The 15,893-nt window shown below is 63.1% G+C and overlaps 1 protein-coding gene across 5 annotated transcripts in view; it reads right to left on the bottom strand.

The window, feature by feature from the left end:
* Window positions 1–15,893, bottom strand: part of ADAR (adenosine deaminase RNA specific) — a 36,793-nt gene that overhangs the window by 2,163 nt on the left and 18,737 nt on the right. For 3 of the 5 annotated variants that reach the window (XM_082703479.1, XM_082703478.1, XM_082703476.1), the window contains exons 2-14: window positions 13,315–14,714; window positions 11,604–11,787; window positions 11,128–11,276; window positions 10,577–10,721; window positions 10,288–10,478; window positions 3,988–4,210; window positions 3,640–3,811; window positions 3,203–3,296; window positions 2,758–2,880; window positions 2,426–2,559; window positions 858–1,040; window positions 494–606; window positions 81–208 (exon numbers count right to left, since the gene is read on the bottom strand). In XM_082703479.1, coding sequence (XP_082559605.1) covers window positions 81–208; window positions 494–606; window positions 858–1,040; window positions 2,426–2,559; window positions 2,758–2,880; window positions 3,203–3,296; window positions 3,640–3,811; window positions 3,988–4,210; window positions 10,288–10,478; window positions 10,577–10,721; window positions 11,128–11,276; window positions 11,604–11,787; window positions 13,315–14,003 — 2,528 coding nt within the window. In that variant the 5' untranslated portion in view covers window positions 14,004–14,714. The remainder of the gene's footprint in view (window positions 1–80; window positions 209–493; window positions 607–857; window positions 1,041–2,425; window positions 2,560–2,757; window positions 2,881–3,202; window positions 3,297–3,639; window positions 3,812–3,987; window positions 4,211–10,287; window positions 10,479–10,576; window positions 10,722–11,127; window positions 11,277–11,603; window positions 11,788–13,314; window positions 14,715–15,893) is intronic. The other 2 variants (XM_082703480.1, XM_082703477.1) reach the window with 1 other exon arrangement.

The following is a 15,893-nucleotide window of genomic DNA, read 5'->3' as shown; positions in this document are numbered from 1 at the left end:
CAGAAGCCGCTCATTACTCCCCCGGGAGCCGAGAAGGCGCGGTGTGCGGGCGGGGCCGCGCCGCAGACGCCGCGTCTTACCCGTCCACTGTGCCCCGGGTTCCGTCCAGAATCTCCAGGTCGTAGCCGTCCGCCAGGCACCAGTTGACGCTCGTCTCCTTGGTCTTCCCCGACTGCCGTTTGGAGTCGTACACGCTGACTCGGCCGACCTAGAGGTCCCGGGAGCGACAGGGGCAGATGGAGACCTTCCGGAAGGTCCTGCCGCAGGGACTCGGGGCCCCCAAGAGGGGGCATGACTCGGGATCTTTCCTCTCGGCTAGGACTTGTTTGGCACAGACTCCGGTCCTACTAAGCCCAGCTCAATCCGACGGGTCCCAGACCAAACAGAAAGCCCCCGGCGTCCGACAGGGCGACAGGACCAGCTCCTGGGACACCAGGGAGGACCCCCCCCTCACTGGCCACAGCAAACCGAGAAAGTGGAGGAGCTACAGCACCTTGGGGTGGTTGACAATGAAGGGGGGCCGCAGTCCGTCCTCGAAGGCACTCCCGTCTCTCGTCACACGGCAGCAGATGGCACGGGTCAGATGCCCTTGGCTGAAGAGGTAACCTGCGTGGGAAAGGCGGGTGCCGGAGCTTGCAGTGGCGCGGAAGTGCGAGCGGGTGGGGGGGACCACGGTGGCAGGCCTGGCTGGCGGTGGCTGCGCGGGGGCACACGGCCCCAGAGCCGCAGGCACATTCCGGGCTTCAGGTGTGCCGGGACGGGCTCTTGGCGGGGGAGGGGCAGCAGCGGGGACGGGACGGGGACCACGGGCGGGAGCAGCAGTGGGGAGGGGGCGGCGGGCAGCAGCAGCCCCTCACCCAGCGTCACGGACTTGAGGTACACGGGCTGCAGGAAGTGGGTCAGCAGTGCCCCCTGCAGGCCGAGCACGTTCCAGCGCAGGATCTTGTCGCTGCAGGACATGGTGCGCAGGCGCTCCCCCAGCCGGATGCCGTCCCACGTGGGCACGATGTCGCTGGACTCCACTGGGATCGTGCCTTCCCCTGCAGAGGGACGGAGGTCAGAGCTAAGCGGGCCCCTGGGCCAGGCCCCTTCCCGGCGTGGCCTTCGCATGCCTCCCACGTGAGCCAAGGCTGTGCGCGGTCAGTCTTCATGGACTGCACCGGCTAGTGCTGGGCTACTCCGTGCGGGAACAACGGAAGCAGAACCAGAAGCAAATCCTTGTGCTCCTGGAACGTTCATGGGGGTGGGGCTGGAAGGGTCAGACCCACAGCAAGCAAGCAGAGCAGTACAGACAGAACTCTGAACCGAACAGTGCTCGGAGCCGGGAGGGCCGGCAGCGGACAGTGCGGGGGCCTCCAGGGTCGCAACTGCCAGGGTAGCAAAGACATCAGAGAGAAGCAACAGCTGAGTTTGACAGTTTCAGACACTGAGAACAGCACAAGCAAAGGCCCTGTGGCAGCAAGAGGCTGGGCTGTCCGCGTTACTGACGAAGAGCCAGTGGGCTTGAGGCACCTGTGTATGCGCAGGCCTGGCTTCTGCGTGAAGGGCGGTGGGAAACCGTGTGGCTGTTTTCAGTGACAGCTCTACTGAGACTGAATTCACCCATTTAAAGCCACGGTGGTTTTTCATATGTTCACAGGGGTGCAGCCCTTCCCATAGTCCAGTTTAGAACCTTTCGTTGCCCTCAAAAGCAGCATCCCCACGTGCACCAAGCCCTCCCAGCCCAGGCCCCAGGTAGCCACACATCCACTTCTTGTCTCCACAGGGAGCCCTGCTCTGTATTCCCGACATTTTGCACAAACAGAGGCACGAGACACAGGACTTCTGGGGACTGGCTGCTTTCTCAGGGCTCGTCTGTGTTGTAACAGGAGCCAGTGCCACACCCGTCTCATGGCCGAGCCGACCGCACCATGCAGACAGGTCCTGTTTGGGTCACTCGCCAGCGGTCAGACTGGGGTGGCTTTCACCCCTCGCTGTTCGGAACCAGCAAGCACTCGCCTGTTCTCCCGGGGACGCACCCTAGAGCGAGCTGCTGGGTCCTGGGCAGCTCTGTGGGTTTTGAGCAGGGAGGTGACCTGGCCCGAGTGGGCAGGGGCGGGGATGAGGAGACACCCCCGACCGAGGGCCCCGGAGGAGGGGCCGGCAGAGGGAAGGCAGTTGCGCAGCTGCACACCTGGCGCCCACCTCCGTCACTCCTCGGACTCGGTCCCACGTCCCTTCTCCCCCCGCCCCCCGGCCGGGAAGATCAGGGATGGGAAGGGGACTCCCACGCCTCTGTCTCTAGCCAGGGGGGCACTCAGCCTCCTACCTGACTTGCCCAGCTCTCTGACTGCAGATGCCAAGTGGAATTTTGGCCTTCTACGCCGCACCCCCGTCCCCAGATCACCCCTCCCAGCAGGAGCCTCCCCGCGGGCGCGCCACTCACCGTTCTCCACCTTGGTGCGCAGCTTGCCCTGTTTGGGGTTCTCGAAGACGGGGTAGTGACGGGAGTCAGAGCTCTCCACGGCGCGGTCGCTGCAGGACTTGTCGAAGAGGGCGCCGTCCCCACACGGGGCCGTGCTGCAGGACAGGGGCGTCCGTGAAAGCCCAGCCGTGCGGGGCCTCCCCAGTCCCCGGGGCCTTTCCCGCAGCCTCCCGCAGGCCGCTCAGTCAAGGGCGGCCCAGGGAACGGCTCCGCCTGATGGGCCGGGACGGCACTCGGATGCCCGACCCGGGGGCCTGGCAGGCTGGCTCTGGGGCAGCAGAGACCACACGGACCTGATGTACAGATGGAACGACACGCTCTTCTTTATCTGCAGCTTCTCTCCGCCCCTCGCAGGCTCGAATATGCTCTCCTTTGCTGTCTGGGGGTTGTACTTCATCAGCTCGCTATAGAGGAACCTACAAGGGGAGCCGTGGCTAGGACCGTGGTGGCCTCTGGGGCCCGGACCCCGTCGGGGGAGGCCTCTGCCCGAGGCCCGGACACCTCGGACAGCCAGCCGTCCTCTCGGGTCGGTCTCGCTCCTGCCCCTGACCTGCTGAACACGTGAGCTGGAGGGCAGGCCGGCAAGGGGGTCCCCGGGTCCCAGACGCAGGTGGAAGGCGTCCGCGCCCTGACAGGACCAAGAGGGCCTGGTGCGGGCAGCGGGCTCTGCAGTGGCGCGGCCCCGGCCCCGAGGGGTCAGGCGTGAGATGGGCTCCTGGGCGGCCCCCGCCCACCCACCTGATGAAGCCTCGCCGGGAGATGATCTCCGCGTGGCAGTCGTTCACCGTCTCCCCCTTCAGGCTGAGCGAGTCCCCCTTCACGCAGCGGTTCCCTGCAAGGCGGGGACAAGCGTGATCCTTCCCCGGGAAATGAAGACAAACAGGCTAGAGGCTGTTTGGCTTTTCCTTTTTTTTCTTATTTGAGAGAGAGAGCGCGCAAGTAGGGTCTGGGCAGGGGTGGGGCAGGGGAGGGACAAGGGACTTCCCGCTGACGTGGAGCCCAAGCCCACCTCTCAGGGGCTGGATCCCACCGCCCAGAGACTGGGACCTGAGATCACGGCCGGGGCCTAGATGCCCCGGGGTGGGGGGTGCAGAGGCGGTCTGTGGGGGGCTACGGATGGAGCCTCAAGCCCGCCCCCGCCCCCCCACCGGGCCTAGGCCACGAGCCTCCCTGACCTGTGCCCAGGCTGACCACCACCCCCAGGTCGTCGGAGGCCTTCTTCATGATGACGGCGGCCAGGATCTTGCGGCCGAGCAGCGAGGGCTGGAAGCTGTTGGTGAGCGCGTTGAAGCAGCGGTGGCTCAGCATGGCGATCTGGTCGTGGAAGGTGCTGCCGCTGAGCGGGAGCTGCGGGCACAAGGCTGCGTCAGGGCTCTCGCGCGCGGGCCTGGCTCCGCGTGCCGCCGGGGCCCCCGCCACAGCCCCCGACTACGGCCCAGGACGGCGAGTTAAGCGCCAAGTCCGCCCAGAGAGGAGTCAGCAGGACCCCACAAAGAGAGAGCACCAAGAGTCGACGTCTTAACTGTCTTTGGCTGTGCTTCTGGGGCCCTGGAGAGGAGCATAGTTCTTCTGAGACCGGCCCCTGTCACTGGGGTTACCTCTGTGAAACCCATGCGCTCGGCCTTCTCGCTCTCCCCAATCAGGACGCGCAGGGCCGCATCTGCCGCTTCCTGCTTGCCCTGCTTCTTGCTGTGCGCGCAGACGGCTGGGAACCAGCGACCCCCAACTTTCGCCTGGTAAACGAACCTTTGGGAGGAGAAGCAGGGGATGAAGACGAGCGCCCGACCGGACGGCCGTCCGCCAGGTAGCCCTTCCCCGACCTGGGCCCTGGGACTCGCGCGGGGCCTCTGCAGAGACAGATGCCACCTGTCTGCTCCCGCCGCACGCTCACCTCTAACCTGACTCTGCTCAGCGGGAGACGTGCTGAGACACGATGCTTCGTGCGGGCGTCCTGAGCCCCTTGCCGGAGATCGGAGGGGCCCCAGAACCGAGGGACACACCGGGCCACTGAGCCCCGACGAGGTGCCCCGGTCCACAGAGGCTCGGGGCCGGGCTCCTGAGCTACGATGTCCCTCATGCCAGCCAGTAGCTGGGCGCGGGCGGGGGGCGGGGTGATGGAAGGCCCAGGGGGAGGGGACGTGGCGTGAGAGATGCCGGAAGGCGGTGGGGTCCTGCCCGAGACTCAGGAGCATCTCACGTCTGTTCCACGCGTTTGAAAAGAACATGAGTTCTGTACACACACACACCACGCACACACACGGGCTCCCCGCGGGGCCGTTGTGGGCTGGTCCCGGCCCAGCACAGTAAAGCCAGGATTGCAGTCGAGTGAGATAAAACCGACTTCCTGGTTTTCCAGAGCAACAGAAGTTAGGGTTACACTCTACGGAGCCTCTCAGGTACGCAACGGCCTTAGATCTAAACAACACGCGTCCCCTAATTAAAAAGCACTTCACGGCTCAAAAGATGCTAACCACCATCGGAGCTTCCAGTGACTCGTAACCACAGATCACAGATGGCTAAATACGGAGAATTTTAGATATTGTGAGAATCACCGAAATGAGCCCAAAGACATGCCGTGAGCAGATGCCGCTGGAGAGGCGGCCCAACACTGGCTTCCACAATCCCGTGAGCAAACTGCTGTGGACACAGCAAACGGCTGGCCACTGTCCGTGGGGACCCAACATGGCGCGGGCTGGGATCAGGCTGGGGGTTGGACGCCGGGCCCCCCACCAGCTGCGCTCCCTATGCCTAGTAACCGTAGGCCTGTGGTTTGCCTTTTCCCGGCGCGCTGAGGACACCGAGTTAAGGAAGCCAAGACCCCGAAAACGAGAGGAGGTGCCGAGGTGAGGGGCACGGGGCGGGGGGTGGGGACACCTGCGCAGCAGAGCAGGGGCAGGCAGGCCCGTGAGGCAACGGGAAGAGAAAGCGTCTCTCCTGGCGCCGCCGCCCCTTCCTCAACGAAGCGCCGCAGACAGGCGTCGGCTGGGAGTAAGAAGAGGGTCTCGCCTGAATAAGAAGGAAGGGGTCTGAAGAGCGGACAGACAAGTCAGGACAAACCAGCAGGAAAAATGCGGGGAAGGGGGGCGGCCGAGGGCGGCAGGGAGCAAGAGACCGTCCCTAGGGGCCTTCTGTGGCCAGTGTGGACGGGCCAGGCCTCCTGCCCTGGCAGGTTCACTCCTCTCCCACCGCAGGCCTGCCTGCGCTGAACCAGGCCCTGCCCAGACTCCGGCTTTCTCTGAACTGTCCCCAGGCCACGGCGCGGCACCCGTCCGTAGGACGTCAGGCCACGCCAAGCAGACTTGCAACCCACTGTGCACCTCGAGCTCCTTCGAACACACACGAGACGGGAGACCCTACGTGTCTCTAGGGATCACTGGTTCCATCTGGCCCCTCTCCAAACAGAACGGAGACCAAAAACATTCTCTGGACGAACGAACAAAGGAGGGAGTGTAGTGGAGAGGGGAGGCCGCTGCAGGCTGGAGAGCAGGACGCCTCAGAGCCCGAGACTGGTCTCCTCGAGGGGGGTGCAGGGGCCGGGCGTGAGGACCCACCGCTGGCCACTAGTGTGAGCTACTGGGGGGGACAGGGAGGTCGCCCACGGGAACGGGAAGGATCAGAGGAAAAGAGCGTAAGAGATGAAACCCAAGAGCTCTCCTTCAGGAGGGTCGGAGTCCGGCCCAGTCGGAGCGACAGGAAGCTGGAGGGGAGCCCGGGGTCCTGCGGGGGTCTCGGCCCCCACGGCTGGGGCCTTCCGGCAGTGAGATGCCGACATATGGTCACCGAGAAGGGCAGACGGAGGGAAGCAGTACTCTCCCGTCGCAGAGCCATTACGGCGGACCCTGCCCGCAGCCCCGGGGGTCTTCACGCCCGCCCCTCACTCCTGTTAAGTTCTTAAATCCTGCGTGAGTCCCGGAAGTCCGAGGGAGAGTTTCACGCAAGTGGGAGAGCCAGACAGAAGGAAGGGGTGAGGGCGAGGCTGGGGACACGGGACGGTCACTAGGCACCAACGGCAGGCCCTGCAAGCCTGCGTGCCCGTCACAGGCCAGGAGGCCCTCCGGGTGCCCTGGGCCAGTGTCCTCGAGTCCTTCTTACCGGGCTCACGCTCTCCTGGGAGGAAGTCAGAGCCAAAAGACAGACAAGGACACGAACAGGTGGTTCATATCCAAGAAACACAGATAACAGGAACGTGAAGAAATGAGTCAACATCACTTACTACGGAGACAAATCCAAAGTAAGACACTGTGTTGCCAGCTCTCCTGTAACCACCTGGGGGCACCTGGGGGGCTCAGTGGGTTAAACCCTCTGCCTTCGGCTCAGGTCATGGTCTCAGGGTCCTGGGATCGAGCCCAGCATCGGGTTCTCTGCTCAGTGGGGAGCCTGCTTCCTCCTCTCTCTCTGCCTGCCTCTCTGCCTACTTGTGATCTCTGTCTGTCAAGTAAATATTTACAAAAAAACCAAGAAACTGAGCACTGGCTTACTGCAGAAGTAATCGTTCCCGGCGTTAAGTATGGAAGGGGAGGAAGCGTCCCTCATCTCCAGAAGCAAACACTGGCCCAGTTTTCCATTCTCGCAGAGCGGGCCCCGTGCCTGCCTCCCAGCCCTCCCTGAGCCCCCGCTGTGCCCACGGGAGTTCCACGGCCCGTGGGCACACACCGTGCGCGGTGCCGGGATGGGCGTGCCCCACGATTCACCAGTCCGCAGACCAGCTCGGGGTGTCCGTTGAAACAGCAGAGCTGCCGTGCAGGGTGCGGGAGGGTTCCCGGGGGCGCCCCCCGCCCTGAAAGCGCTGCTCTCCACTCCCCGCTGCGACGCTCGGAGGACCCCTCACGGACGCATGAGCACACTGAGCATGTGTGCACTTCGCTCCCGCGCCTCTCCGCGGAAGAGCCCTTCCTTGTGAAGAAATCAGCCCCCCGTGTTTCACTCTCAGACGGCCTTTAAGACCCCGATTCTCCTGACACCCACACCTCTGTCTTCCGGACTTTCTTTCATGGAGAGGCTTTGCCATTCCAACGTTCTCAAGTGAAAATCCCCACTTTTACCTGTGATGTTATGATTTATGTATATATTTTTAAGATTTTATTTTAAAGCAATCTCTACACCCAACACGGGGCTCAAACCCAGAACACCAAAGCAGCGATGTCCTGCTGAGACGCGGTGGGCAGCCCCCTCCCCCCGTGTCTGCCGTGAGAGCTGGGCCACAGGCCGTGCAGGCCCTTCAGAACTTTCTGGCTATTCTAGATTTTTCTTTTTCTTTTTTCTTTTCCCTTTTCGAACACTTCAGTTATTCGTCAGAAAGAGCGTGTACAGGCAGGGGGAGCAGCAGAGGGAGACGGAGAAGCAGACTCCGCTGAGCAGGGGACCTGGGACCCTCGGATCCTGAACCTGAGCTGAAGGCAGACGCTTCACCCACTGGGCCACCCAAGTGCCCCACACAGACTCTCGTATGAACCCGGGATTCAGGCCTTGCGGGTCTCCAAGAAGTCAGTTCCACCCCGTCCCCAGTAGGATCACGTGAAACGTAACCACTCGTCTGGGCCCAGCCGCAGTCATGAACCCGGGTTTTCTACCTCATCACAGGGCCCGGAGCCGGCGTTTCCTGCCCGGAGTGTGCGCATCTTCTACCTGCTCAGCCGCTGCTGCCGACAGGCTCCTCTCCTCTCCCGCGTCCGCGAATCGCTTCCTCCGCACGCGTCTGCCCTGGTTTCCCAAGTCCCTGCTCTCCCGCCTCCCCTGCCCGGGTGTGCCCGCCCGCCACTCGCGGGCGCTCAGGGGCACGAGCCCGGTCTGCGCCGGACGGCAGCGTCCTCTCCCCGCCTTCTCTGTCCTCAACGGGCTGGCGGAACCGGCGTACCAAGAAGCACGGGGACCCGGGCACCCCCGTGTCCTGACCTTGCCGCAAACAGCTCCCTGTTCAACGCGGAGTGGACGCCTAGCCGCTGACTTCAGAGCTACGTTGTGACCCCGCTCTTAAGGAGGTACGCGGTCATGCCTACTTATTAACGGCTTGGCTTTTTAATCTGAACGGACGTTGGATTTTATTAAAAACCTTTCTGGAATCTCTGGAGAGGACTCTGAGCTTTGCCCTTATTATGATTTGGTAAATAATAACATCTTGACACAGACTAATCTTTGCACGGCACCAAGACCCCATTTCTCACGTTTTAGAACAGCAAAGGTAAAAATTTGGTTCAGATGTCCCGTTTCCAAAGTTCACGTTACGCCACTCCCCCATTACTGAAGACCTACGTGAGTACCCACTTCCACCAAGCAAACATCTGAAGAGGATTTTTACCTTTACGAAGAAAGGCAAGAAGTGAAGACTGCACCCAGCGCCGGCCGGGCAGGGAACCCCAAACGAGCTGTGTCCTTCTGGACTGCAGGGGGTACCTGCCTCTGCACTGGGCATGGCGGGCGAGCCATTTCCCAGCCGATGGAAGCGTCCACCGCTCTAGTCTCGCTGCGGGGAAGTTTGGCAACGTCTACCGAAATTTTAGACGCCCATGGAGATGTCATTCATGGGTGTCAGAGCGTGTGGAAGTGACCCACACACCGGTCACAAGGGGCTGGTGGACAGCCCAGGTCAGTGCACTGGGGAGCCACGGGCACCTTCACACAGAGAACAGAGCAGGACCCAGACACCTCACCGAGGTCGCCCGTTACGCATGAACAGCCCACAGCGCTCAGGGCACACGTGTGTCTGCGACGAAGGGGCTCCCCGCCGGCCCGGCTCGCGTTTAGGGGAGGACGGTCTGGAAGGACACGGGGGGTGTGTCCGGGCGCGAGGTCGGGGGGACAAGATTCTTGCGCTGCATTTTAAGGCACGTATGACCTACACAAAGAGCGAACCCCTCGAAAACTGTTCAGGCCCAGAACCACCCTCGCGAGCAGGCAGAGCACGAAGACCGCCTCCGGCAGCAGGACCGCTCCGCACCCGCACAAAGTGAGGCCTGCGCCGGCAACAGCAACATCCTCTTTCCCAGCCCAGGCGACGGGTGCGGGCGTCTGCTTCAGGAGAGACCTTTGTGTCTCCTGCTCGATGAAACAGCCGGAAGCCCGGAAGCACCTGTGCTGCGGGATACGCAGCTGCGGGGCTGCCCGGCCGGCCGGGGCCACGGCGACGCTCGGTCTTGGGCTTGTGACAAGCCCCCTGGTGCTGAGCTTATATTTAAAAAAAAAAAAAAAAAAAAAGATCTAGAAAACGTCCAGAAATATGCAGCTACGGAAGGACTGTGATGGGTGTGTGTGTCCGAGACATAGGACAACGTGTAAGACACGCTGGTCAGTAGGGGAGTCGGATGCACAAGGATAGGATTTATACTTACTTTTGATTAAAAAACAAAATGAAAAAGTAATATATGCGTGTAAATTTCTAGAAGTCCTAAAGAAGCTGGTCATGTATAACTGTGGGGACGGAAGCTACCAGCCTGAGGAGACTTTCCCTGCATACGGTCTCAAGGAGCCCGAATGATTTTCTACACCCGTATGTATTCCTTTAAAAATGGAATTAAATGCTGAGCCTTCAGCTCTGGTCATGATCCCAGGGTCCTGGGATCGAGCCCCGCATCGGGATCTCTGCTCGGCAGGGAGCCTGCTTCCCACTCAGTCTGTCTCTCTGCCTACTTGTGATCTCTTTCTGTCAAATAAATAAAACCTTTAAAAATATTAATCAAAAATAATCAAAACGGAGCACACCTGCTGTAGGAGTGACTGTCCTCTCTAGTCAGCCACGGGGGTCTTCAGGCCGGCCTGCCCCTGTGGCCCTGGGGGCAGCCTGTCCTCTCCCCTCTGGGCGCGCGGCCATGCGGGGCCGAGACACTCACTTGGGCTCGTGCGGAGGGCCGGACTGGTCGACCAGCTTGAACTCGGCTGCGAAGCCGTGGGAGCGGGCGTACTCCAGCAGGCCACCCACGGGGTTGGTGTTCAGGTACCGGACGAGCTCGCCGATCCTCCGGACCTTGCTGGGCAGCCCGGACTGCAGGTTATCGAAGGGCTCTGTGCTCGTGTCCCCGGGCTGAAGGGGGGTCAGTGCACAAGGAGGAACTGTGAGCATGGGGGCGGCTAGGGGGTGCCGGGGCAGTGTGGGGTCCCGGGGTCGCCACGATGGCCCACCTGGGTGTCCAGAGGTATTGAGCTGGTGGCCTCTCCGTGCAGAGCCTTCATGGCTTCCTCGGCTGCCATCTGCTTGGCCACCTTCTTGCTGGGGGCACTCACGGTGGGGAAGGTGTGGGCTCCCATGGCCACGCAGTACTGGAACCTGGCAGGACACAGAGGAGCTGCGTCAGAGCGGCGCCCCTCGCCTCTGCGGACGGGCCTCTCCGCACCTCGGCCCACGCGGCCCTACGTGTCAGGGCCCTGGGGCCTCCTCCGGGAGCCTCCTCCGGGATGCAGAGTGTGCAGAGCCCCGGGGACACCCAGGTCTGCAGACCCACCACCAGCTACCGCCAGGCCAAGCGGCTCCCTAGCGCTCGGTTCCCACGTCACCCTGAGTTCCTAATCCCAGGCTGTCCGCGGCATGGCGGTGAGCACACTGCGCGGCTCCCCCGCTTCCCTTGGGGAAGACGCGACGGCTCAGCGGGACGACCGGCTGCCCCTCGGAAGGCGAGGCGGCGTTACCGCTCTCCGGGAAAGCCCGGCAGAGATGCCCGACGCGAGACATGTACTTGGGGTCGTGGGCGGGGCCTTCTCTGGACAGGAGGCGGAACTCGCAGGAGGTCCCCAGCTTGTGCACACACTCCAGCAAGGTGGTGACCGGGTTCTTCCCCGAAAACAAGGCTGTGGCGGAAGGGGTGCTGGGCTGGGACTCTGCCGACTGGAGAAAACGAGAGAAACGGCTGAGAAACCATGGCCGCTGCGTCCCGGCGGGGAGACCGGCGAGGGGGTCAACCCCACACGAGGGGCTGACGGCTCAGAGGGAGAGGCTGAGGGAGGTGGCAGCCAAGGTCGCGTCACTAAGCCGTCCTGCATCCCACGTCTCATCTGCCAGCGACGGAGCCTGGACTCGGCCGTCTCTGAGGCTGCTCTCCAGTCTGGCGGTCTGTGACTGGGAGGCGGGCAAGCAGGGGCGCTGGGCGTGGGGCAGGGGTGTGGGGCCAAGGCAGGGGCAGAGCACGGGGCCCCCAGAAGGCAAGATGCCTACCTTCTCTGACCCCTTCTCTGTGGAGCCGTCGTAGGGCTCTTCTGGTCGACCCCCGTCCTTGGCTTTTGCTTCCTCGAGCAGGATGGTCATGGCTTTGAGGGCCGCATCCTGCTTGGCCACCTTCTTGCTGCCGGCTTCCGCCGGGGGGAATTCTCGGCCACCAATGATGACTTGGAATTTAAATCTTGAACGTGAGGAGATGAGTGAGTGCGGGCCTGGTTGTCCCTGCCGCCCTCCCCGCGGGGCCCTGCACCCTGGGGCCCTCCTGCTACGCACGGGGGCTCCTGTCCCTTTGGAGCCTCAGCCCCGACCTTCTGGAAACACGGCAGCCAGGGACTCCTCTCAGAGCTCATCAGAGCAAACACAGCTCCGGGGAGACCCGCCATCTCTCAGCAACGAGTTAAGAGAGAGCACGCACAAAACGTGAGCCAAAGCCACCACTGCAGCGACCAGCAGCCTTTGTTCTAGAGCGGCGGGTCCACTGGCTGCCGCCGGGGCGGCTCCTGCAGACAGCAAAGCTCCTTCTGCACGGCCTCACATGCACAGAGCTCCGAGCCTGCCCGGCGTCATACTCACGGCACCTGCTGGCCCCGGTCTGCCCCTGCCCCCACTCCCTGGAGACTGAGCCCTACGGTTGGGTCTGAATCACCTAGGGCCCATCTGTCCAGAGCCCCTGGTCACAGAGAAGACCAAAAAGCCTTGGTTCTGGGCCTCTGGACTTAACCTGGACCTCCTGTGCTCAAGTTTTCAAATCTATTCGAGTATTTGCTCAACCTGCAATTTCATTGAAAAAAATGGGTCAAACTTCTTACTTCTTAGGTATTCTGAAATATTTGTACGTTGCACCAACGTTTCTTATAGCTGGAATCCAAAAAAAGGTTAACCACAAAACCTACTGCTCTCCCCCAGTTCTAGGGGTGGGGAGTGGAGGGAAAACAAGGCATGACGCCCTCCTGGCCTCTGTCCCAGACACAGAGCAGTCTTGGCCCTGCCGGCTTTCGGACACACACCCCCCATCTAGACTGCGCTCCTGCCGGCTGTCTCTGTCATGAAGTGAAGATGATGGACAGAAGGAGCAAGGGTCACTGCGGAGAAGCCACGCGCTTGGACACCAGCCCACTAACCTAGAGGGCAAGGGGACTCTCTCCTGCCCCCAGTGGCCCGCTCAGGGGCAGCATGCGTCCTCTGGCCTTCAGCAGCCCCATCTGGGCAGCCCCCCCGCCCCCCGTCTCCCCCAGTCTGTCCAGCAGCCTGCAGGGGCCTACGGTGTGCGGCCTGGCTGGCTGGTGGCGCAAGGAACCTTCTGACAGCACAGGCCAGGAGGCCGTAACTCCCACCTTGGACAGGCGGGCAGCTGTGGATGCTCACACGACCTGGTCCCCAGGGGAGCTGAGCCACACGGGGACCTGCTCCTGCTTCCCGTGTGCGCGCCCCGGGCCACCCCACCTGTTCTGTGCCTGTCCTGGGAACTCAGCTTAGGGAAGGGAGGGAGGGACCCCGGCATGGATGTGGGGCCCAGGCTCCACCACCTCCAGCCCTCGGAGGCAGGACACTGAGGCACGGAAGCCGGTTCGAGGAAGCTGCTTCCAGCCCGAGGTCAGCCACCCCCTGACTCCCCGCAAAACAGAGAGACCGAGGGAAGAGGCAGGGGTCCCGGGAGGGGCGAGGCTGCCTGGCAGGGGTGCGGGTGCGGCCGGCGGTGGTCTCTCACCGAGGCTCGTGTGGTGGCCCGCTCTGCTCCAGCAGGTTGAACTCGCAGGTCTGGCTGGCGAACTGGGCGTACTCGAGCAGCCCGCTGATGGGGTTCTTCAGCTGACACTCGGTCAGCTTCTTGTAGGGGGAGCACCGCGGCCAGCTGTGGCTGTAGAAGGAGGGCATCTCCATGATGGCGCGGAACTCGCCCGGCGCGGCGCGGATGCTGTTCAGGTCGTCCGGGATGTCGTCCGTGGCCCACTGGCCGTTCTCGAAGTCCACGTAGCCTGTCCTCGTGGGGCCGTTGTCGTGCGCCGGCGGCTTCGGCCTCACCGGCTCCGGCGCCGCCTCCTGCCTGCTCTCCAGCTTCAGGACCGGCTCCTGCCCGTTCCGCACCGCGGCGGCCGCGACACTCTCGGAGGCGTCCGGTGCGGCCGGGGGATGGGAGGGGGGTGTCGCGTCGCCTGTGGTATCGGGGACGGCGGCCGCGTTTCTCTTCATCTGGACGCGCTCCCGCTTCTTGTCGGTCAGGTGCCACACGGGGGGCGTGGCGCCCAGCCGGTACACGTCGCCCTGCCGCTCCAGGTCGACCAGCACGGCGTTGACGTCCCGCGCCCTGCTGAGGCCGATGTTCTTTGCCACATTCAGGGCAGAGGCGCCACACACGTTGAACAGGAAGTCACAGACCTTCTCCCTGATCTCGGCCATGTCCAGAGGCTCGGGAGGACCTTCCAAGCCAGGCTCGGAGCTTCCGGCTTCAGCTTCCAAACCGGGGTTCAAGGTGGACACGTCCCAGCTGCGGCCGTGGGTGCTGGCTACCGGGCTGTGCCGGCTCCCGGCCTGAGCGGCGACTCTCCACAGAGGGGGCGTTCCCGCCTCCCGACACAGCTGACCCTTCTTCTCCAGAGAATACAGAACTCGATTGACTTCCTTCTTCGGGACTCCAAGCCTCCCAGCCAGATCATGGGCCGTGGCGGCCGTCCCTTCCCCAAGCTGCTGCAGGACGAGCTCCGAGACTCTCTCGTCCTGGCCCTGGCGGATACCAAGCTCCTGGAGGCGCGAGGACAGCCTGTCCACACCCCGCCACGGCAGAGCGCGGCCGCGCTGGGGGGGGCGCGGGCACGCCCTCGGGAGCACCTGATGTCTGGGAGGCACACCTGCGGGGACAGCCCAGGCCCCCAGCTCCCTGCTCCTGGCAGGCAGTCCTGGAAACCTCGGCCCGAGTTCGGAGACCAGCGGTGGCAGTGATGGCGTCTGCTTTCCAGTTAGGGGGGCTGCAGGGAGCAGCCCCTTGAGGAACTCTACTTGCTGGAGCCGGAAGAGATCCGGGGACGAGCCAGGCCCTGGCTGCCGCTGTCGGGGCCTGCTGTGCTCATGGCCTCGCAGGCTCTGGGGGCAGGATCTGGTCAATGAACACCCCTGCAGGCTCTGGGGGCAGGATCTGGTCAGTGAACACCCCTGCAGGCTCTGGGGGCAGGATCTGGTCAGTGAACACCCCTGCAGAGTAAGAAGAGGGAAGACAATGTGAACTAGGCCCTGGCCCCGAGCCTGTCCCTTCTCTCTGCCTGGGGGGCCGCACCTGCCTCCCGAGGGGTGGAGAGGCCGGGGACAGGTAGGCGTGTGACCCAGCCGGCACTGCCTAGGGACCGCCACCCAAAAGAGCAAAGCGAGCGGGAGGCCGAACGGGGAGCCGTCGGGGCACCCGAGGTGGCCGTGGCAGCTGGGCCTCTCCCGTGAGCCTTGCACACTCTCCTGCCTCGGCAGGATTCTGGGGGCTGAAACAAATCCTTCCACTTTGCAAAGTAAGTACCCTTTTAAGATAAAAACAAAGAAATAAATGTTATTTTGTTTTAAAAACAAAAACACAATGATGACGTCAAAATGCCCAGGGAGCCCTGGACCAGGACGTGCCCCGGGCAGGACAACAAACCCCCACGCATGGGGCGACCTGACGCTCAGCCCCCCAAGGCCACGAGGGGCGCACCTTCCCATGTGCAAACCTCACAGGTTTACTGCTCGCCACTGCCTCCTCGGGAAGCCCGGAATTTGGTTTTGGGCGGGTGGCGGGGGGTGATTTCCTTAGGGAAGGAAGGACACACCGTCTTCACGTTCCAGTGTGGTGGCCAGTTTGGAAGAGACACGGGGCACTTCTGCTCACAACGCCCAGCCTCCCACAGGTGTCTGAGTCACCCCCCAAGTCCCTGCACTGCCCTCTCCAGAGCTGTTTCCAGCTCCGTCCTTCAGGATCCTGTCCCCAGGACACGGGCTGCCCTGACCCTGACCTGTCACCTCCCAGAACACTGTGCACCTGTGACCCCTGCCCCCACCCAGGGCAGAGCTCATCCTGTCCCTGGAGCTGCTCACTGGAGCGGGGAGAGGGGCAGGAGGTATTTAAGGGACCTGGGGGGGCGACCTCTAGCAACAACATCTCATGCTTGTCCACCCCCCGCCCTCCAACTGAAGGTCCTGAAAGCTCCAGCAACCACAGGCAGCTGTGCCCACCTTCAGTAACTGTGGCCGTCACCCCCACACCCGGGCATGACCTGGGGACCCGAGCGCTCACCACCACCTCCCTCCTCTGGCCGCCTGAGTGGCGGG

The sequence above is a fragment of the Mustela nivalis genome (assembly GCF_964662115.1).
Source record: "Mustela nivalis genome assembly, chromosome: 16".
Classification (NCBI taxonomy): Eukaryota; Metazoa; Chordata; class Mammalia; order Carnivora; family Mustelidae; genus Mustela; species Mustela nivalis.
The sequence above is the reverse complement of the archived record's forward strand: the minus strand, read 5'-3'. Positions and strand labels throughout refer to the sequence as shown.